Raw genomic sequence first — 23908 nt, forward strand, 5'->3', positions numbered from 1 at the left:
AGTTGGTGTTGCATCAGCTCCAGCAATTTGGTAAAGAGAATTGGATTAAGTGTTCCAAGATATTCCAGGAACACAATGTTACCTTGATGACATCATTGCAACTGGCACAAATGATGAAGAGCACCTTTAGAACCTTGGTAAAGTGTTTACCAGGCTGAGTGAGTATGGCCTGTGCGCAAAGAGAGAGAAATATGAGCTCTTCAAGAATGAAATCTTATGTTGTGGACACGTCATTGACAAGCATGGCTTACATAAGTCACAGGAGAAGATTGTGTCAGAACTCAGGTCCAATTTGGGCCTTGAAAACTACTACCACCAGTTTCTCCCAAACGTTACTACAGTGCTGCACCACTTGAATGCACTTTTACAGACAGGAGCAAAGTGGGAGTGGTCAGAAAGATGTGAAAGAGCATTGAAGGAAACAAGGAGACTAATAACATCAGATGAACTGCTCACCCATTGTGACCCATATCTGCCCATCAGACTAGTGTGTGATCAGTCCCCTTATATCATTGGTGCCACTTTGTCACACGCTATGAAAGATGAATCTGAACACCCGAGTCCGTTTCCTTCAAGATCACTGATGAATGCAGAACACAACTATGAGAGGCCCTTAGTCTAGAATGTGGAATAACGAAATTTCACCACTGCCTCTACAGACAAACATTTACACTAGTGACAGACCACCAGCTCCTTGTGTCCATTTTCAGTTCCAGGAAGGAAACCCCAGTGATGTCTGATACCTGATTGCAACTTTTTCTCGGATTCCATTCTTATGACATAGAGTTCAAGGATACCAAACAACACAGCAATATGATGGCTTGTCATGTGTTCCACTGTTGATAACTGAAGAAGAAAAGTCTTCATTCTGTGATCTAGCAGATATGTTCCACACAGATTTGGTGGACCAGCTGCCAGTAACAAATTCTGAAATACAGAGAGAAACAAGGAATGACCTGATGTTGTCAAAAGTCTATGACATCACCATGCACGGATGGCCAGCTCATGGTAACCCTATATTTCCAGAGTTCTCAGTGAGATGAAACCAGCTGTCTATATGTCAAAGAAAACTGATGTGTGGATCTTGTCTTGTAGTTTCCTTTAAACTGCGCAGCAGATGTTAGAAAAACTGCATGAAGGACACTTGGGTACAATCGAAATGAAATGCCTTGCCCAGAACTACTTATGGTGGCCGGGAATAGACAGACAGATTGAATGCGACCAAGAGCTGTTGGGGATGCTAAAAAGTGCAAAATGAACCCCACAGGCACTTTTACACTCGTGTTGTAGTTCCTCACTGTTACGCTCTGAGAAACATCTTCTCCAGAAATGGCTTACCAGAACAAATGGTGAGTGACAAAGGACCACAATACACATCAAAAGAGTTCAGACTATTCAGGAGGAAAAATGGCATCAACTTCCTTTTTGTATATCGGAACTCTGTTCATGTGATGTCAAATCAAACACCTGCAATGCTGTTCATGAGCAGGAATATGAAATCTCGCATAGACCTCCTGAAACCAGATCTGTGCAGGTAAGTGCAGAATAGACAGTTCAGCCATTGACCATTTAAGTCAGCAAGAAGTTTCGAGGTTGGACAGGAAGTCCTAGCAGGTGATTACTGAGAAGGCAAGTGGACACCTGATAGGATAGCTACAGGATCAGAAGCACTGACGTACACAGTGGATGTTGGAGATCAGACATGGAGACATCATGTGGACTAGATACTGGATGCTCAACCGAAGAGCATACCTGAGCTGACTGCAAGATGGGCACATTACAGCCACCGGACTTACCTCTCAGTGATGATCATGTCACTAACAGCAAAATGACACCAGCAACAGAGAAAGGTTTCTTTGACAAGACAACTGATGCCACTGCTACTTCACAGGCCAAAGGAACAATCCTGAAGGAAACAGAACGCCACCCAAAAGACTGAATCTTTAGTATAGCGAAGTTAGTTTTGGACTGTTATTGTGAAAGCATCTTTATTTGAATATAGTTTGTTAAAGGGAAATTGAATGTTTCATTTCTTATAGTTTTATGTTCCATTAATCTGAAGAGAGAGGAACTATAATGTATGGATCTATTTCTTTCAGCGCAATGACTGATAACTTACCCATGCACATTGATTTATTGCTGTCTCTGCAAAGTGAATAGTCAAGATAACCTTACCTTGAGCATGTGCTGTTATTTATTTGATATGTAGTTGTACATGCACAACAGTAATAGTGAGGTATACAAAGGACAGACGGTGAATCCATTGAAAATGACTGAATTGACAAGAATATGATAGATCAGGTTGAGTTCGAGTTTAATGTACTGGCAGGTGGTGCAATGATTTTCAAATTAGCCCATATTCCTCACTCTGGACAACAGATCTATGGCATTACAACTTCTAAACATTTCAGAATTGTATGATTCACTGGGATATTCACCAAGTACAGACTTTGCAGCTGGTCACTCAGGGGCTCATTTAAAGCAACGCCATGCTATTGTGACAAGTTTTAAGGAATAAGCCTCCCTTCACTAGCATTGATTAATATAAAGACCTAAACCTAATCATCCATGAAGAAGAATGAAATAAATGGCTGGAAAATGTGTCAGAAAGCTTCAAGAGTTTATTTCCCATGTTTTAAAAGTGTGCTGGAGCCCATTTCTGCTCATCTGTAAATCAGTGAGTGCAGCACCATTGATTATTAACATACGGCTGTGTGTTGCTGGATTTCAATTTACTTACTGGAGATGACCACCTCACCAAGTGTTACTGATTACCAGTGGGAATGCTGAACAATTTATTGTAATAATTGCAGAATAATACCTATCAAAGAAACAGAGGGTCCAAATCCATAGGTCCCTAGAAGTGGCTGCAGATATTGATAAAGAAGGCATCAGGCCAGCCAGTGGTGTAAGTGGATCAGCACTGCACTTCGAGGTGGATGGTCCTGGTCGAATCCGGCCGGGTCCCAACCTGGGCTGCAGCAGTATCTGTGCGGAAGAATGGCCTGGAGAATCCACTTCATCTTGCCACGAAAACCCTATGGACAACTACACCATCCATAGGGTCACCATGAATCAACGATGATTTGATGGCACTCAGCAGCAGCAAAGAAGGCATATGGCATGCTTGCTTTTATTGAGTTCAAGAATCAGGTAGGTCACATCTGGAGTATTGCGTTCAGTGCTGGTCGCCCTAATACAGGAAGGATGGGGAAGCTTTGGAGAGGATGCAGAAAATTTGGGTGCTGCCTGAATTAGAAGGCATGTGCCGAAGGAGAAGTTGGAGACGTGATAGAAGTTTATAAAGTTTTGATCAAGCATAGATAGAGCAGAAAGTAAGTATCTTTATCCCAAGCTGGGAACATATAATACTGGAGGTTCTGCATTTTAAGTTTGGAGGAGGAGGTAAGTCAAAAGGAGATCCATGGGACAACTTTATTTTTACACAGAGCAGTGGGTGCCTGGAATGCACTACTAGGCGTGGTGGTGAAGGCAATTAGAATAGAAGCATTTAAGTATCAGTTTGTTCAGATATTGTCCAAGTGTGGAGAGAGAAACACTGAAGTAGGTCGATAGTTCACAGTCTTTAATGCAAACAGGGTATTAAGGGAGAGGAAAACAATAAACGCTAGGTCAGACAAGGATGTTAACTAAAACTCTCAAATGGAAAATAGATCCCAACGCTGCAGCTGAAAGGAATAACTAAATAAAAAATGAAAACCACTAGCGTTCAGCTTCGGTTGACTCGACAGTCCACTTTCTCAAGCAAGGCGGAATGCAAGCAGGCAGTGTAAGGCTGCCGTGCTTTGCTCAAGTCTCGACAAGCACAGCAACGAAAAGAAGGGAGTTAAATACCGCCATAATGAAATAATAATTAGCCGACATGTGTATATTCACGAACGTAGTTGCCGCGTCTGTGGTTGTGACAGGGCCCCCCTCCCTAGGCGCATCTGCTGAGGCGCCTCAGACCTGTGCCCGCTAGAAGTCCCAGATGAGGGACTTGTCCAAGATGTCCTTTGCCAGGATCTTCAGGTCCATTCCCTTCCCAATCCTCAAGGTACTGGACCTTACCACAAACCCGGTGAGATACCATGAGGTGCTGCACTGTATAGACCAGGGAACCATCTACCAAACAGGGAGGTGGGGTGACTGGAGCCAGGGGAGAGGTAGTAACCATCTCGAAATGGGAAACATGGAATACTGTTCAACATATCCCTGAGCACATTGTTAACTAAGAACTGGAAAATAGCGGAGGCGTTGGCCAGACCAAAGGACATCACAAGGAAATGATAGTGGCCATTAGAGGTGTAGAAAGCTGTCTTCCACTTATCCCCTTCTCTCCAGATTGTAAGCATTGCACAGATCAATTTTGGAAAATACAGTTGCTCTCTGGAGATGTTCGAACACAGATACCAGCAGGGGGAGAGGGTAGTGGTTCTTCACAGTGATGTTGTTCAGGGGCCGATAATCGATGCAGGGACAGAGCTTGCCATCTTTCTTACTCACAAAGAAGAAGCCCGCTCCTGCCGGCGAGGCTGATGGAAGGATAAACACCATGGCCAATGCCTCCTTGATGTATTCCTCCATGACCACAGTTTCAGGATGAGAAAGGGAAAAGAGCCAGCCCCGGGGAGGACTGGTGCTAGGTGGCAGCTCTACGGCACAGTTGTATGGTCAGTGTGGAGGCAAGGAGGTGGCCTTCCTTTCATTGAAGACTTCAAGAAGATCCGTATATTCAGCACGAAACCCAGAGAGGTCCATATCCTTAGATGACACAGAGGGGATTCATGGAACGGAGCTCGAGCTGGACCCAGACAGGTAGATGGGCATGTTGGTTCCCACTCTTGGAGTGCTTTCAGAGACCAATTGATCTGTGGGTTATGTCGGGATAACTAGGGGAGACCAAGCACCAGTGGCTGTTGAGGCAAATCAACCAGATAGAAGGAGAGCTCTTCATTACGGTTGCCTTCGAGCCCAAGTTTGAAGGATTCGGTGGAAAGGTGGATCTGGCCAGTGCCCAGGGGTCGACCATCTGGTGCCCTGACTTTTCTCTTAATTCCTGAGTCGGAACTCCCCATCTTTGAGCTAGAGAGATGTCCATGAGATTCCTGGCGGCACTGGAATCGATAAATGCCTCAAGTTCATGGGTCTGAAGTCCCCACAACAAGGAAGCTGCGAGCATTACACGATTAGCGGAAGCTGACTGCAGAGAGAACTGAACCGTTATGTTTTCCCTCACTGCTGACGGCTGTCCTCTTTTACTGGAGGCTTGGGACATGCCACATGGAAGTGTCCTGGATCACCACAATAGAGGCAGGAACCTGTTCTCCTGCGCCATTCCTGTTCCTCCCGAGACAGTCACTTGCAACCCAGTTGCATAGTCTCCTCTGTAGACTGGGTGCTGGGTGGTAAGGTAAGACGGTGATCAGATGTAGGAAGCTTGAGACATTCTTTCCCTGTGCCACTCAGTTACCCGATCATCAACTTGAATAGCCAGATTAATCAGGTCATCCAGGCTATCCTGCTTGTACCAGACAGTAATCTCATGCTGGACCCTGCGTTCACTCCAGGCTTGAAGGCAGTGATGAGAGATCTCTCATATCATCCCAGTTCTACTGCAAGCCTACAGAATTTGTCTGCATAGGCCCTCACCGTCCCTCTGCTTTGGTGTCAAAAACCCTCTTTAACTCTGCAATCAAAAGTTGGAACAACCAGGCTGCGGGGTGTCCTTGTTCTCATAAGGCGTTGAACAGGCTGAGTAGAGGTCCATCTAGAAGATTGACCCGTTTTCGTGCATCATCACCAAAATGACCAGGCTGGGTTTGGAGTGTCAGCTTGCATTGGGTAATAAAATTCTTGCAGCCATCGGAATCACTGGAGTATCTACCTGGTGGTGGAATACTCGGTTCTTGTATGGATACGGGAGTCTGGGGGGGGCTGGAAGCTGGAGTCAGTACTGTTACGGGCATGGGAGTCAGTACAGGCCTGGGCACGGGAGCGGGAGCATTAGTGGCAGAGATTGTTAGAGCAACAGGATTGTTAGAGGACCTGCAAGATGCTGGGAGTGGGACTGACGTGGCCAAAGGCTGCGGAACTGTGTTGGCAAGAAAGTTAATGGCTGTCAGCTAATGCTGGCTATCCAGAGTGAGTTCGTGGACAGCAGCTGTGAGAGCGGAAATCGCAGACACCTGACTCTAATTGTGAGCGGTGAGCTGTTGAATAGTAGCGGCAAAGGATTGTACCTGTTCCTCCGGTTGAGACTGAGCTTGTTGGCACGACATTATCTTCCTCATTGCTTCAGTAACTTTACTCAGAACAGATTCAATTGGCTGTAGCTTGTCCTCTACCTGACCAAGAAAGCTCAGGACCAAGGTTAGCTGTTCTCTCTCGGCTGGGTCCCTCTTTGTGTGGTTGAGAATTGCTGTCAGTTCGTTCAGATATGGCCCAAATGACCAGAGAGAGGCATTGAAGTGGGTTGGTAGTTCACAGACTTAAATGCGAACGGGATTTTAAGGGAAAGGAAAACAATAAACACTAGGCCACATAGGGCGGTTAACTAAAACTCTACATCGGAAAACTAGATGCCAACACCACAGCTGAAAGGAATAGCTAAATATAAAATGAATACCACTAGGCTTCGGCTTCAGTCTACTCGACAGTCCACTTTCTCAGGCGAGGCTGAATGCCAGCAGGCAGCATTACTCTGCTGTGCTTTGCTCAAGTCTCGACAAGTGCTACAATGAAAAGAAGGGAGTTAAATAGCGCCATAATGAAATAATAATTAGCTGACATCTGCATATTCATAAGCGCAATTGCTGAATCTGCTGTGTAGCAGAGTCCGTGGTTGTGACATTAAGGCACATGAATGGGAAGAGAATATGCACAGGCAAAAGAATTTGTTTAGTTAGGCATTCTATTACTATGTAGTTTAATTACTGCAGCGCAACATCATGGGCAAAAGGGCTTGTTCTTATGCTCTGCTACACTGTTCTATCTGCTATAAAAGCACTTTGACGGTGTTGGGAAGTGTAGGGTCATGCACTCTGGTAGAAAATATGAAAGGGTTGGTTGTTTTCTAAATGGAAAGAAACTACAAGAAACTGAAATGCAAAGGGGCTTGTAAGTCCTTGTGCAGGATTCCTAAAGGCTAATTTGCAGGTTGAGTCTGTGGCGAGGAAGGCAAATGTAAATGTTAACATTCACTTCAAGAGAACGAGAATATAAAAGCAAGGATGTAATGTTGAGGCTTTATAAAGCATTGGTGAGGCCTCACTTGGAATATTATGAGCAGTTTTGGGCCCCTTATCTTGGAAAGGGTGTGCTGAAACTGGAGAAGGTTCAAAGGAGGATCACGAAAATGATTCCATGATTGAATGGCTTGTCATATGAAGAGCATTTGATGGCTCTAGGCCTGTATTCACTGGAATTCAGAAGAATGAGGGGGTGACCTCATTGAAGCCTATCGAATGATGAAAGGCCTTGATAGAGTGGATATGGAGAGGAAGTTTCCTATGGTGGGGAGCCTAAGAACTGAGGACACAGCCTCAGAATAGAGGGGTGTCCTTTTAGAACGAAATGAGGAGAAATTTCTTTAGCCAGAGGGTGGTGAATCTGTGGAATTCTTTGCCACAGGCAGCTGTGGAGGCCAAGTCTTTATGTATATTTAAGGCAGAGGTTAATAGATTCTTGATTGTTCAGGCCATGAAGGGATACGGGGAGATGGTAGGGGAATGGCCAAATGGCCTATTTCTGCTCCTATATCTTATGGGTTTATGGTCTTGATAGGAATCCCAACACTGTTGTTAAATTAAAAATGAAATCGTTACAGGTAGCAAAGTGGAAAGGTTGTTATTAAACACTAGCGCCTGCAACTCAAATAAAATATATTTAAAAGGTAGCTGGCAACTCCATTCCTAACAAGAGAACAAGATAGGAAGGCACAAGATATATACATTCCAAAGAAGAAGCAGTATTCTAAAGCCAAAATAACACAACTGTGGACTACAAGGTAAGTCAAAGCCAACATAAAAGTGGAGAAGGCATATAATGGAGCAAAACTTAGTAGGAAGTCAGAGGATTGGGAAGCTTTTAAAAACCAAAAGAAGGCAACTAAAAAAGTCATTAAGGAAAAAAGAGAATACAAAAGTAAGCTAGCCAATAATATTAAAAAAGAAAGCATAAGTTTCCTCAGATACGTAAAGTGTAAAAGAGATGCAAGAGTGGATATCAGACCATTGGAAAATGATGCAGGAGAGTAGTAATAGGGGACAATGAAATGGCGGATGAACTGAATAGTATTTTGCATCAGCCTTCACTGGGGAAGACACTAGTAGTATGGTGGAAGTTCGAATATCAGGGGTCAGCAGTGTGTGAAGTTACCATTACTAGGAAGAAAGTTCTTGGGAAGCTGAAAGGTCTGAAGATAGATAAGTCAATGGGACTAGGTGGAATGCATCCCAGGGTTCTGAAAGAGGTGGCTGAGGAGGCATTAGTGATGATCTTTCAAGAATCACTAGAAGACTGAAAGATCGCAAATGTCACTCCATTCTTCAGGAAGAGAGAGAGAGAAAAGAGAGAAAACTATAGGCTGCCTCATTTGTTTGGAAGATGTTGAAGTCGATTGTTAAGGATGCGGTCTCAGGGTACTAAAATAAGCTGTAGTCGACATAGTTTCCTCAAGGGAAAATCTTGCCTGCAAGTCAGTTGGAATTCTTTGAAGAAATAACAAGCAGGATAGGCAAACGAAAATTGGTTGATGTTGTGTTCTTAGAATTTCGGAATTTCATATGAGGCTGCTTAACGTTGAATGGTATTACAGGAAAGATACAAGCATGGTTAAAACAGTGGCTGATTGGCATGAAGCAAAGAGTGGGAATAAGGAGAGCCTTTACTGGTTGGCTGCCAGTGACTAGTGGTGTTCCACAGGGGACTGTGTTGGGGCCGATTCTTTTTATGCTATATGTCAAAGATTTATTTGCGGATGATACAAAGATAGGTGAAGGGGCAGGTAGTTTCGAGGAAGTAAAGAGGCTACTGAAAGACAGATTAGGAGAATGGGCAAAGAACTGGCAGACAGAATACAGTGTTGGGAAGAGTATGATCATGTACTTTGGTAAAAGAAATAAAAAGGTAGACTATTTTCTAAATGGAGAGAAAATACAAGAAACTGAGGCACAAAGGGACTTGGGACTCCTTGTGCAGGATTCCCTAAAGGTTAATTTGACTTTGTGGTGAGGAAGGCAAGTGCAATATTAGCATTCATTTCAACAGGTCTAGAATATAAAAGCAAAGATGTAATGTTGAGGCTTTATAAAGCACCGGTGAGGCCTCACTTGGAGTATTGTGAGCAGTTTTGGACCCCTTATCTTAGAAAGGATGTGCTGAAACTGAAGAGGGTTCAAAGGAGGTTCACGAAAATGATTTCATAATTGAATGGCCTGTCATATGAAGAGCATTTAATGGTTCTGGGCCTGTATTCACTAGGATTCAGAAGAATGAGAGGTGACCTCATTGAAAACTATTGAATGGTAAGAGGCCTTGATAGAGTGGATGTGGAGAGGATGTTTCCTGTGGTGGGAATGTCTAAAATCAGAGTACACAGCCTCAGAATAGAGGGGTGCTCTTTTAGAATGGAGTTTGGGAGGAATTTCTTGAGCCAAAGTGGCGGCTGTGAAGGCCAAGTCTTTACATATATTTATGGCAGAGGTTGATAATTTCTCGATTGATCAGGGCAAAAAGGGATACAGGGTGAAGGCAGGAGATTGGGGCTGAGAGGAAAAACGGATCATCCATGTTGGGATGGCGAAGCAGACTCGATGGGCCAAGTGGCTTAATTCAGCACCTATATCCTATGATCTTATTCCCCGTTACAAGTAATATTATCATCACTGCAGTGGTAATTGCTCCCTTTACTGGTAGTGAAAGAGTTAATGACGGCACCGAACCTCCTGATTGAGATTCTGCTCACATTTTGCTCTGTCTAATGTATGAATCTGTCAGCTCTATGATTTCTGAACCACTTAGAAATAAATCCTGTCCATATTTGTTATAATCTCCATTTGACGTTTATTCTTTCATGGGATTCCCAGCACAGCCTTTTCCTGAGATGCAGTGTCAACAGTTTCATAATCTGTTCTGTTATCGACTAATGAAAAAAAAAGACTTATTAACATTGTACAAAGAGCAGATGCTTATAAATTAAGCTTCTGACTGTGTGTGGAAGAGGATAAAAATTCTCTCTTTAAACCTTTTCTCCCTCCTCCAGCCCGGGTACCTTTCTTCATTCCTTTCCAAAAGATACAGAATTGCATAGTGTTTTGCATAACGTGATTGAAGCCCACATGCAGGGCAATTTAATGTAAATATTACGTGCATTTGCCTGAATATATATAGGCATCCTTGGCTCCTTTCTGCGCTGAAAACCCCTTCCTCTGCTGTCACTGCCATTACTACTCTAGTACAGAGACTCCTAGACAGTGGGGTGATGGGGGGTGGGTGGAGATTTGATTTGTTAGGGGATGGGAAAAGTTGGAGTAATCAGGGCCTTCACATCTGGGTCAGTCTTTAAAGGATGATCAGCACAAGATGGAACAATTCCTATTTCATTGTTAACTGTTTTTGAAATAATTAATCACGATAAATTCCCTTGGTGATGAATCTGAACGAGAGCAACAGCAAGTAAGGGCAAGATAATGTTGGCGGAGAGAAAAGAACGCCTACTCCAAGGGGTCTTAAAATTTCGATGGAGACTTGCCTATACGAGGTTGAACTCATTAACAAAGAGTCACCGAATGAACTCTCTTTTGATTTTCCTATGAAAAGTTTTTGCATGTATTTTGTTTCAGTAGGGCTGGCCAGCACTCTTTGATGTCCACATGTGTTAAAAGAAATTTTAAGCAAGTGGCGATAAAACATGTAGTGAACACACTTGATACTTAACCACAAGTTTGATTGTCTCCATTCATAAACTTGTCAGAAGCATAGGTCATCCAGAAACAATTTGGCATCCTCTGAATTTTTAAAAGGTACCTGTTTGTATTTTGTGGTATCCTTTTAATTAAATTCTTTTATGAATGCACAAATTTATTGTGCTTTGCCAAATATGTTCTGGACCAAGGTACTTGATTCAAGTGGCATTTATTGATAATGATTGTCAGTGGGCTATTTGATTGTAGAAAGTGTCACATTTGAGCCGAATTATATTTTTATTTCTTTGATTTGCATCTTTCCAGCAGGAATCACATGAAAGCCCCATCTGATTTTTTAAAAATATATATGCCTAATCATAGCAAATAAATCTTATTGCTCTTTAAATTGTACAAAATTACAATTTTAAACATATATGTAAGGGAGTAGATTGGAGTGTCTCATAGCACTTCTCTCTTGCAGATGCCTGTTTGCAAACCCACTGAAAATGCTTATATTGTTTAAACATTTGGCAAAACGCAGACCGGTTAATGCCATGAGGGCATTAGCATTACTGCTTTTTTTAAAAATATAGAACTTGCACTTCTAAAAGATAAATTACAGATGAGAGAAATTTTGGTCAGATTTGTATTTAAGTGACTTGACAAAAATATTAATATGTTGCTTTGTACACAGAATTATAAATTTCCAATTGAATTTTTTTTAATCGCTTTAAAATCTGTTGTGGGCAATAGCATATAAACATTGGCAAATATATAATTAGTTTGCAAAGATGTGATACATTTCTTACATTAATAAGTTTATTTGCAGTGTGTTTACCTTTTATTTATAGTATAACTTTATGTTGCTAGTGACATACATTCAAGAAGCAGTTTGAATATATTTTTCCAAGATTCCTATTAAAACATCAAATCTTCACATACTTCTTTACAGCTCTGGGTAAAATCCCATGCATTTTGTTTCTAAGCATGTCTCATATACTGTTGAATCTTTATTTTTAACTCAAGCATGTGTTAAATTCTGATAAATCTAGCTTAAACAAATGTTAAATAGAATCAAAATACAGTATATAATTATTTATCATAATTTCCATCATTTAAGGTCCAAAGTTTTCTTAATGAAGTTTTATAAATAAGTGTATATCAACTTAATGAATGATTTTAATTTACTTATGTCTCCTTAATGCATTCAATGTTGAATCTGCAGATTCGGCAATGTTATCGATTTTAAATGATGATGTGACATTTCGCATTTTCATTTCCTTAATTGCTAGCCATCTGTAGCCGACTGTAATGATCGGATGTGGATCAGAACGTTGAATGGCAGCATAGCTTTAGGACTGAATCCCAAAAGAGACCTTCCTTTTTTTTGTAAACATAACCAGCAAAGAAAGCCTGCTGACATTCACTGAGCCAAAGTCTAAAAACCACCGACTTCCACGCTGGTGAAAACATCTGCCTTGCTGACATTATCCACGGATGAAGAGACAGGAACAATGACATGCTTTAATCTGTAAAGCACAATGACCACGACAACAAGCAAGAGGACCAGCAGGCTGAAAAATATCGCGACATAGGTGTAAATATTTGTCGGATTACCGATCGAGTCCTCTATAACTGTAGCCATAGTTGGCTGGTGGAACAACACAGCGGTGAAATTTCCAGGTTGCCTGAAGTAAGACTCAGTCATAGTCAAAATTTAGCGAAATGAAATTAACTCACAGGTTTTGCATGCTGAAGTAACCCGGAGATCTAGTTTCCTTGGAGTAGAGCTGAGACTCTCCTTAAACATTGAGCTTTGCAGACAGTCAGTAATGTTTTGAAGTTTCTGTTAGTACCATGCTGAAGCGTGAAAAATGTATTGAAACTATGTCAAGGAGAGGTGGATTCACAATGCTGTAGTAATGCTACTCTCCCACTGAGCACTTAAATGCAGACGTGAGAGCACAAGAGTGCAAACGAGTATGAGAGGACAACATTTCATATTAGCCTCATTTACTTAAACAGATGCTTCCCCTAGTGACTAGAGGATCACTGTTGATAATCACATTACCTGTCTGACAGCCAGCTTGCAATGCTTCTGGCAATTTTCATGAGGTGAATCATCAGTACTGGCTCTGAAGCTGACAAATTGCCTCATAGGCTAAAGTCCCTTCGAACTCATCACTCATGTCACAGATTCTTGCAAATAATGGTCTTCTCCCAATTGTCTTCCTCTCTCTGCAGCACTTTAGCAGTAAAGGAGCTTGTCAGTGAATCAAATTTTGCCTAACCAGCAGCATCAGAGCTAAAGGGAAAAATTATGTCAAAAGTTCAAAGTAAATTTATTATTAAAGTACATATATGTTTTCTTGCAGGCATACACAGAAAAACAAAATACACAATAGAATCAGCGAAAACCTACACACCTATACTGACAAACAACTAACATGCAAAAAGCAACAAAACTATGCAAATACAAAAGAGAAAAAACTAATAATAACATTTATTAATAATAAATAAGTAAGCAATAAAAATTGAGAACATCAAATGAAGAATCCTTGAAAGTGATTCAGTGATGGGGTGAGTGAAGTTATTGCTGGTTCAAGAGCCTAATAGTTGAGGTGTGTTAACTAATCCTGAACCTGGTGGTGTGGGTCCTGAGGCTCCTGTACCTTCTCCTGATGGCAGCAGTGAGAAGAGAGCATGATCTGGGTGGTGATGGCTCCATGTTGAAATAAAGATAGATGAATTTATCTTTCACTTCATATTTTCGTAGACTAGATTGAATCATTTCTATTTCTCATCATTTTGAAACAAATACCAAGTGTCCTCATGTGGCTGTTAACATGGCATGTACATATCCCTGTATGGAAAATTGATCCTGACGAAGGGTCTCGGCCTGAAACGTCGACTGCGCCTCTTCCTATAGATGCTGCTTGGCCTGCTGCGTTCACCAGCAACTTTGATGTATGTTGATGGAAAATTGATAGTGGTTTTCCAGTTAGTATTGTTTTTGAATGTTGCATCAGAATAAGGTTAAGAGAAGGAAGATAAAATACACTTTTTTTTCATCACCAATCAACTTCCCAGCTCTTGACTTCATCCCTCCTCCTCTTCCATGTTTCACCTCTCACCTGGTGGTTCTCTCTTCCCTCCCACCACCTTTTAAATCTACTCCTCAGCTTTTTTCTCTGATCCTGCCAAATGTTTTCGGCTTGAAACGTCAACTGTACTCTTTTCCATAGATGCTGCCTGGCCTGCTGAGTTCCACCAGCATTTTGTATGCGTTGCTCTGATCTCCAGCACCTGAAGATTTTCTCTTGTTTCTATTCTTTTTTCAAATTTGTGCAGTTGAAATTGATTGCTGATTTGTGCATTTTAATCTATATGTTAATTTCAATGAGAAAAGCAGCTACCTGCATAAAGCAGATTTTGCTTTAATCTTTTTATATATATAACCATATAACAATTACAGCATGGAAACAAGCCATCTCGGCCCTTCTAGTCCGTGCCGAACTCTTACCCTATCCTAGTCCCACCGACCCGCACTCAGCCCATAACCCTCCATTCCTTTCCTGTCCATATATCTATCCAATTTAACTTTAAACGACAACATAGAACCTGTCTCAACCACTTCTTCTGGAAGCTCATTCCACACAGCTACCACTCTCTGAGTAAAGAAGTTCCCCCTCATGTTACCCCTAAACTTTTGTCCTCTAATTTTCAACCTATGCCCTCTTGTTTGAATCTTCCCCACTCTCAGTGGAAAAAGTCTAACCACGTCAACTCTATCAATCCCCCTCATAATTTTAAACACCTCTATCAAGTCTCCCCTCAACCTTCTATGCTCCAAAGAATAAAGACCTAGCTTGTTCAACCTTTCTCTGTAACTGAGGAGATGAAACCCAGGCAACATTTTAGTAACACACATCAAAGTTGCTGGTGAACGCAGCAGGCCAGGCAGCATCTGTAGGAAGAGGTGCAGTCGATGTTTCAGGCCGAGACCCTTCGTCAGGACTAACTGAAGGAAGAGTGAGTAAGGGATTTGAAAGTTGGAGGGGGAGGGGGAGATCCAAAAAACATTTTAGTAAACCTCTTCTGTACTCTCTCAATTTTATTGACATCCTTCCTATAATTCGGTGACCAGAACTGTACACAATACTCCAGATTTGGCCTTACCAATGCCTAATACAAATTCAACATTACATCCCAACTCCTATACTCAATGCTCTGATTAATAAAGGCCAGCAAACCAAAAGCTTTCTTCACCACCCTATCCACATGAGATTCCATCTTCAGGGAACTATGCACCATTATTCCGAGATCCCTCTGTTCTAAAGCATTCTTTAATGCCCTACCATTTACCATGTATTTCCTATTTTGATTATATGTTATATTATATGTTTTTTATCTTTTCCCCACCCGCTGATCCATGAAGATGCAGATCCCATTGTCATTTGCTTCTTTCTAAGTGACTTCATTTTGATATAAATCATGACATCAGCAACCAAACACTCTGCTGGAGGAACTCAGCCGGTCAGACAATATCTATGGGAGGAAGGAAATTGTTGACATTGCAGGCCAAAGCTCTGAATCAGGTCTCCTGATAATAAAGCATCGACAAATCCTTCCCACAAATTCTGCTTCACCCACTGAACTTCTCCAGCAGATTGTTTTCTGATGGATATTTATTTTCCAGGGCCCAAGAGGCTTATTGCTAATCTTAGCTTTCTAGCACAGCTGCATTGCCTTCCCAAAGGGTCAGAGTAGGGGGTGATAAACTTAAGCTTTTAACAAATATTCATTGCTCAGCTTTTGTTGTAAGCAAGAAATAGTCTCTACCTGTTAATGGAAAATGCAAGCAGAAATCAGTTTGAGGCACAATTTTGCTAACAGTTACAAAACATAGGCTGCTCACCCACAGCATGGGAGGCTGGCTGCTATGAGATATGGTTTAAAAAATGAAGTGACCAGAAAACTTATTATCTGTATTAGCCAAACTCAAGACAATGGGGGTTGTGTCACTTTGCACGTCAAACATGGTTACAAGCTGGGATGTTTGTCTACTCAGACGGTCAGCCTTCATAGCATTAATTGTGGATGTTGGGGACCTCTGTTGTCTGAAGCTTTTAAGACCATCTGTGTGAGTTACTTTGTTCCAGCAAAGGTATCTGGAAATCATCACATGCGGATGACGCAATCTAATAGAAAATAGGATAAACATCATAAGGGATTGTTGGGAATGACAAGGACAATAACAGAAAGACGGGGTGGCAGAAAGAAGAACAAGAATTCATTCCTCACCCTTCAGTTTTGTATGGATGACTCGTTCATCTGCAAATCATTGGTATGTTCTTTAGTTTGTAAGAACTGCTTCTATGTTTGGAAATCATTTGTAGTTTGTAAATCTTTTGTAATTCAGAAATCTTTTATAAATCAGAAATCCTCTGTGAGTGTTAAATGTGAGTTAGGACTTATTTATTTGAATTTAAATGTACAATTCTGATTGTTCTCCCTCCACACCCTGCCCCCGATGCTAATGCTGGGGAAGTGCTGCATGAGCTCCATGGTGCCATCGCTGACCTGCAAACCACACACCCCAATGGTTTCCTTATCACTGCTGGTGACTACGACTAAGTTAACTTAAAAACAATCCTGCCTAAATTTAATCAGCATCTTGACTTTGCTAACTGAGATAAGAGCACATTAGACCTGATTTCTACCAACATTCCCGGTGCTTATAAAGCTGCTCCCCGTCCCCACCGTGGATACTCTGTTACGTTAATCCCTGCATGCAGACCACTGATCAAACACGTCAAACCGTTTCCACGGGAGATGAAGGTCAGAAGGAACAAACTCAGCAATGAGGCAATATTTTGAAGACGTGCCCTGGAAGATGTTCAGGGAGGCGGCTACCTGCTACCACAACATTAACATCGATGAAAACGTGAGATCTGTGATTGGCTATATAGAGAAGTGCCTTGAGGACATCACCATTATTAAATGCATCTATGTGATGGCAAATCAGTGGCCATGGCTGACAGCAAATGTCCAGATATGGCTGAGAGATTGGGATGCTGCCTTCAGATCGAAGAATAAGATGGCTCTCAGGTCAGCAAGAGCTGCACTTTTCTGCACCATCGGGAAGACAAAATGGGATTACTCACAGAGAGTACACAGTCATTTCTGTGACACCAGAGACATGAGGTGCATGTAGCAGGGTACTCAGATCATAATGGACTACAAGTCCACCCTATGTATCAACAATGCCTCTCTTCTTGATAGGCCGAATATCTTTCATGCTTGGTTTGATGCATGGAATGATGTGCCAGAGAGGACGGCTCTCTTCCCTCCAAAGAGCAGGCACTTTATCTGGCCACATCTGACGTGAGGAAGTTGCTAGCCAGGGTTCAACCCACGTAAATCTGTAGAGCCTGATAACATACCCGGTCGGAAGCAGAGGGACTGTGCAGTCCAGGTAAAAGTACATCTAATCTAATCCTTTTTGGCTGCACTTGGCTCATTTCCCTCTCAACTTTTTCCAGCATGTATCTGTCCAAGCGCCTTTTGAATGTTGTCCATGTAGCTGCCTCAAACACTTCCTTCCTCTGGCATCTCATTTCTGAATCTCTGTTCATCTCTGAACACACTCTGCGTGTAAAGATACCCATTGCATCTCTCCCCTCTGACGTTAAACCTAGGTCGTCGAGCTCCTGATTCCCTGACCCTGGGAGAAACACTGTTCCCCTGAGTTTATTGACTCTCTTAATGAATCATGGCTGAACTGAATAAACATAGAAACATAGAAACATAGAAAATAGGTGCAGGAGTAGGCCATTCGGCCCTTCGAGCCTGCACCGCCATTTATTATGATCATGGCTGATCCTCCAACTCAGAACCCCGCCCCAGCCTTCCCTCCATACCCCCTGACCCCCGTAGCCACAAGGGCCATATCTAACTCCCTCTTAAATATAGCCAATGAACTGGCCTCAACTGTTTCCTGTGGCAGAGAATTCCACAGATTCACCACTCTCTGTGTGAAGAAGTTTTTCCTAATCTCGGTCCTAAAAGGCTTCCCCTCTATCCTCAAACTGTGGCTCCTCGTTCTGGACTTCCCCAACATCGGGAACAATCTTCCTGCATCTAGCCTGTCCAATCCCTTTAGGATCTTATACGTTTCAATCAGATCCCCCCTCAATCTTCTAAATTCCAACGAGTACAAGCCCAATTCATCCAGTCTTTCTTCATATGAAAGTCCTGCCATCCCAGGAATCAATCTGGTGATCCTTCTTTGTACTCCCTCTATGGCAAGGATGTCTTTCCTCAGATTAGGGGACCAAAACTGCACACAATACTCCAGGTGTGGTCTCACCAAGGCCTTGTACAACTGCAGTAGTACCTCCCTGCTCCTGTACTCGAATCCTCTCGCTATAAATGCTAGCATACCATTCGCCTTTTTCACCGCCTGCTGTACCTGCATGCCCACTTTCAATGACTGGTGTATAATGACACCCAGGTCTCATTGCACCTCCCCTTTTCCTAATCGGCCACCATTCAGATAAAATCTGTTTTCCTATTTTTGCCTGTTTGAGTACTGTTGGGGGGGACAGCTTACCCAGGGGAAGCGACAGTGGCCGTGCCTCCGGCACAGACTCTGGCCCTGTAGCTCAGAAGGGTAGGGCAAGGAAGAGGAGGGCAGTTGTGATAGGGGACTCGATAGTAAGGGGGTCAGATAGGCGATTCTGTGGACGCAGTCCAGAGACCCAGATGTTAGTTTGCCTCCCTGGTGCCAGGGTCCGGGATATTTCTGATCGTGTCCAAGATATCCTGAAGTGGGAGGGTGAGGAGCCAGAGGTCGTGGTACATATAGGTACCAATGACATAGGTAGGAAAAGGGATGAGGTCCTGAAAGGAGAATATAGGGAGCTAGGAAGGGAGTTCAGAAAAAGGACCGCAAAGGTAGTAATCTTAGGATTACTGCCTGTGCCACGCGACAGTGAGAGTAGGAATGCGATGAGGTGGAGGATAAATGCCTGGCTGAGGGATTGGAGCAGGGGGCAGGGATTCAAGTTTTTGGATCATTGGGACCTCTTTTGGCGCAGGCGTGACCTGTACAAAAAGGACGGGTTACACTTGAATCCTAGGGGGACCAATATCCTGGTAGGGAGATTAACGGGGGCTACTGAGGTGACTTTAAACTAGAACGGTTGGGGGGTGGGAATCAAATTAAAGAGGCTAGGCGTGAGGAGGTTAGTTCACAACAGAGGGATGGGAACCAGTGCAGAGAGACAGAGGGGTGTAAAGTGAGGGTAGAAGCAAAAAGTACTAAGGAGAAAAGTAAAAGTGGCAGGCTGACAAATCCAGGGCAAGCATTGAAAAGGGCTACTTTTCAACATAATTGTATAAGGGCTAAGAGAGTTGTAAAAGAGCGCCTGAAGGCTTTATGTGTCAATGCAAGGAGCATTCGTAATAAGGTGGATGAATTGAAAGTGCAGATTGTTATTAATGATTATGATATAGTTGGGATCACAGAGACATGGCTCCAGGGTGACCAGGGATGGGAGCTCAACGTTCAGGGATATTCAATATTCAGGAGGGATAGACATGAAGGAAGGGGAGGTGGGGTGGCATTGCTGGTTAAAGAAGAGATTAACGCAATAGAAAGGAAGGACATAAGCCGGGAAGATGTGGAATCGATATGGGTAGAGCTGCGTAACACTAAGGGGCAGAAGACGCTGGTGGGAGTTGTGTACAGGCCACCTAACAGTAGTAGTGAGGTCAGAGATGGTATTAAACAGGAAATTAGAAATGTGTGCAATAAAGGAACAGCAGTTATAATGGGTGACTTCAATCTACATGTAGATTGGGTGAACCAAATTGGTAAAGGTGCTGAGGAAGAGGATTTCTTGGAATGTATGTGGGATGGTTTTTTGAATCAACATGTCGAGGAACCGACTAGAGAGCAGGCTATTCTGGACTGGGTTTTGAGCAATGAGGAAGGGTTAATTAGCGATCTTGTCGTGAGAGGCCCCTTGGGTAAGAGTGACCATAATATGGTGGAATTCTTCATTAAGATGGAGAGTGACATAGTTAATTCAGAAACAAAGGTTCTGAACTTGAAGAGGGGTAACTTTGAAGGTATGAGACGTGAATTAGCTAAGATAGACTGGCAAATGACACTTAAAGGATTAACAGTGGATATGCAATGGCAAGCATTTAAAGGTTGCATGGATGAACTACAACAATTGTTCATCCCAGTTTGGCAAAAGAATAAATCAAGGAAGGTAGTGCACCCATGGCTGACGAGAGAAATTAGGGATAGTATCAATTCCAAAGAAGAAGCATACAAATTAGCCAGAGAAAGTGGCTCACCTGAGGACTGGGAGAAATTCAGAGTTCAGCAGAGGAGGACAAAGGGCTTAATTAGGAAGGGGAAAAAAGATTATGAGAGAAATCTGGCAGGGAACATAAAAACGGACTGTAAAAGCTTTTATAGATATGTAAAAAGGAAAAGACTGATAAAGACAAATGTAGGTCCCCTGCAGACAGAAACAGGTGAATTGATTATGGGGAGCAAGGACATGGCAGACCAATTGAATAATTACTTTGGTTCTGTCTTCACTAAGGAGGACGTAAATAATCTTCCAGAAATAGTAGGGGACAGAGGGTCCAGTGAGATGGAGGAACTGAGTGAAATACATGTTAGTAGGGAAGTGGTGTTAGGTAAATTGAAGGGATTGAAGGCAGATAAATCCCCAGAGCCAGATGGTCTGCATCCTAGAGTGCTTAAGGAAGTAGCCCAAGAAATAGTGGATGCATTAGTGATAATTTTTCAAAACTCGTTAGATTCTGGACTAGTTCCTGAGGATTGGAGGGTGGCTAATGTAACTCCACTTTTTAAAAAAGGAGGGAGAGAGAAACCAGGGAATTATAGACCGGTTAGCCTAACGTCGGTGGTGGGGAAACTGCTGGAGTCAGTTATCAAGGATGTGATAACAGCACCTTTGGAAAGCGGTGAAATGATCGGACAAAGTCAGCATGGATTTGTGAAAGGAAAATCATGTCTGACGAATCTCATAGAATTTTCTGAGGATGTAACTAGTAGAGTGGATGGGGGAGAACCAGTGGATGTGGTATATTTGGATTTTCAAAAGGCTTTTGACAAGGTCCCACACAGGAGATTAGTGTGCAAACTTAAAGCACATGGTATTGGGGGTAAGGTATTGGTGTGGGTGGAGAATTGGTTAGCAGACAGGAAGCAAAGAGTGGGAATAAACGGGACCTTTTCAGAATGGCAGGCGGTTACTAGTGGGGTACCGCAAGGCTCAGTGCTGGGACCCCAGTTGTTTACAATATATATTAGTGACTTGGATGAGGGAATTAAATGCAGCATCTCCAAGTCTGCGGATGACACGAAGCTGGGTGGCAGTGTTAGCTGTGAGGAGGATGCTAAGAGGATGCAGGGTGACTTGGATAGGTTGGGTGAGTGGGCAAATTCATGGCAGATGCAATTTAATGTGGATAAATGTGAAGTTATCCACTTTGGTGGCAAAAATAAAGCTAAAGTTAGTGTTGTAACATTTCATTCCCTAATTTGTTACAAATTTATCCACCTCTGCCTGAAATATATTCAAAATTCAAGATCTTCAAGATTACTTCTACATCAAAACATGCAGTGAGATGTGCTAACAACCAACACATTCTTCTTTCGCTACCTTTAAAGGAACAGATTTCCAAAAGCTCACGATCATCCCAAAAACTTCTCACCTGTATTTCCAAATAGGTCACTCCTTACTTTTAAACAATGAACTTTAGATCTAAGTGCTTTTGCATCTTCATACCCACCCTGTCAAGATCCCTTTCCACTTCAATCATGTCACCTGTCACTCGCCTGGTCTGTCCCACCTTTCCTCACCGAACATTCCACCCATTCTAGGTGTTAACATTCCCTGAGCTGCTTCCACTGTTTTATCTTGCATTGAAAAGGGGATGAATATAGAGTCATAGAGCACAACAGCCTAGAAACAGGCTTTTGGCCCACCTAATCTGTGCCAAACTCTTAATATGGTTGAAGTACTCCCGAAGTTGTCTTACTAATAGCCTTTTAACTGAAGCATAATAACCTCCAGTAACATTCTGTTAGCTTTTCTAATTACTTTCAGTGCCTGTAACCCACTCCTCTCTCTGCAAACTAACATCATATCAAAGGCGTCTCTGTGTGAGTAAAACAGTATCATATTGTTTCCCAGTCAAGCCCTTGCATTTAATTGTAAGAAATGTATACTCTCAAAGAATAAATGTCTGATCTTGAATTTAAGGATTATCCCAATGAATATATTTAGTTTTGTTTGTTCATGACTTATAAATGTCATGATGCAGCATGGACTGTCTGTCTCAATTGCCCCCAACCCACATAGAATGTTTTACTAAATCACTTTAGAGGACAGTTAAGGATTGACTAGATCAGTTAAGGATTGATAGGCCTAGAGAGATGCATGGAGTCCATTTCAGGCAGATCAGTATAACAAACTAAATAGATTTTTATGACACTCTAATAAACACCATTACTGATTTAAGCATTTCTTTTCCAATTTTATTTAATTACTTGAATTAAATTCCCCAGATGCTATGATGAGAATGAAGCTAATGTCTTCAAATCAATGATTCATGCCTTGAGATAGTAAACCAATTAGTTAACCCCTAAGCACCTGCAGTCTGAAACTTTGTTTTAAAGTTTGCTACTTATATAATTACTCCAACATAATGAAATATCCAAGATTCCTTAAGAAAAGTATGATCATACCAAAATCCCAGTATAACCTGAATCTATGATCAAAGATTTGATGACAGAGATAAGCTCAACACTATTCACTCTCACAGATGAAATGTGGGTTGTCCAGTTGCTGTTTGCTGGGGGATATTTGCCTTAAACAGTTCGTTGTTGATGAAACAGTACTTCCTCATATGGGTGTGCTTACTTTTTATGAGTGTAAATCACTGTCTCTGCATGTTATTGAAAGTAAAATTTTGTACTTACCATTCTAATCCTTTAACTAATTCATACACCTCTTGGATCTTTCAATTCTATACATTTCAAATCACTTTTATCAGGCTAATTCTTTGACATCATTGCCCACTTTTGGTGATTTAAAGCACTGTTGCATTTTGCTGTTAACACAGGTCTCTAGAAAATGCAGTATTAAATGCAAGGATTATAAAATGTTATTAAGCGTTAGGATAGATTACACAAGAAACAAGATCTAAAACAGATGTTCCATTACTTTTGATGGGCCCACACCCATTCTGCACAGCTCTATCTACTTAACTGCACAATGTTCAGAGAAAAGCGTATTCTCCATGGTTGCTATGCAACACCGACCATTATGGCTGCCAAGACAGCACCCACAATCATTCAGAAAAACATGAAAGACCTGGTCCATGAAATTATTGTCAGGAAGGAATGTTCTTGCACTACAGGGTGAAATTTGAGGTTGTGCTGACATATAAGACCTGCCAGGCCCACCATTAGAAGAGGTTGACAAGAGATGGCTATGGTAGTTTCCCCAAGGATTGAGCATCACTGCAGTATGGAGTAATGTAGAGGGACTTTACATGTCCACATAAAATATGGTTGAATGAATCATGTACTAATGATAACACTGGAAGGAACAGGAAAATGTACTTTTATGCAGGGGTCTGAGTTCTTTAGTGAGGTTCTATTCATCAAGAAGCAGAGGGATGTTGTTGCAAAATATTTGGTACACGGATTTATCTATTCATGTGTTAATTTCAGTTCAGGTAAATCTGCAGAGTTATATGTGGGTGACTTCATCTCATCTGGTCTTCCTGGTGCATGATATTAATGGTAATGCTTGGATTATGATGAGAGTTTTGTGGAGTCATAGAATATTACAGCACAGAAACAGGCCCTCCAGTGCAACTGGTCCATGCCGAACTATTAATCTGCCTAGTCCCATCAACCTGCACCTAGACCAAAGCCT

General features: G+C 42.1%; 1 protein-coding gene across 1 annotated transcript; it reads right to left on the minus strand.

The window, feature by feature from the left end:
* Window positions 1–11576: 11576 nt before the first annotated feature.
* On the minus strand, window positions 11577–12650 carry LOC134353393 (serine-rich and transmembrane domain-containing 2). Its single transcript, XM_063061419.1, has one exon. The coding sequence runs from the start codon at window positions 12613–12615 to the stop codon at window positions 12346–12348; it is 270 nt and encodes an 89-aa protein (XP_062917489.1). The 5' UTR covers window positions 12616–12650; the 3' UTR covers window positions 11577–12345.
* Between the last annotated feature and the right edge of the window lie 11258 nt (window positions 12651–23908).

The sequence above is a fragment of the Mobula hypostoma genome, chromosome 10 (genome assembly GCF_963921235.1).
Source record: "Mobula hypostoma chromosome 10, sMobHyp1.1, whole genome shotgun sequence".
Lineage (NCBI taxonomy): Eukaryota > Metazoa > Chordata > Chondrichthyes > Myliobatiformes > Myliobatidae > Mobula > Mobula hypostoma.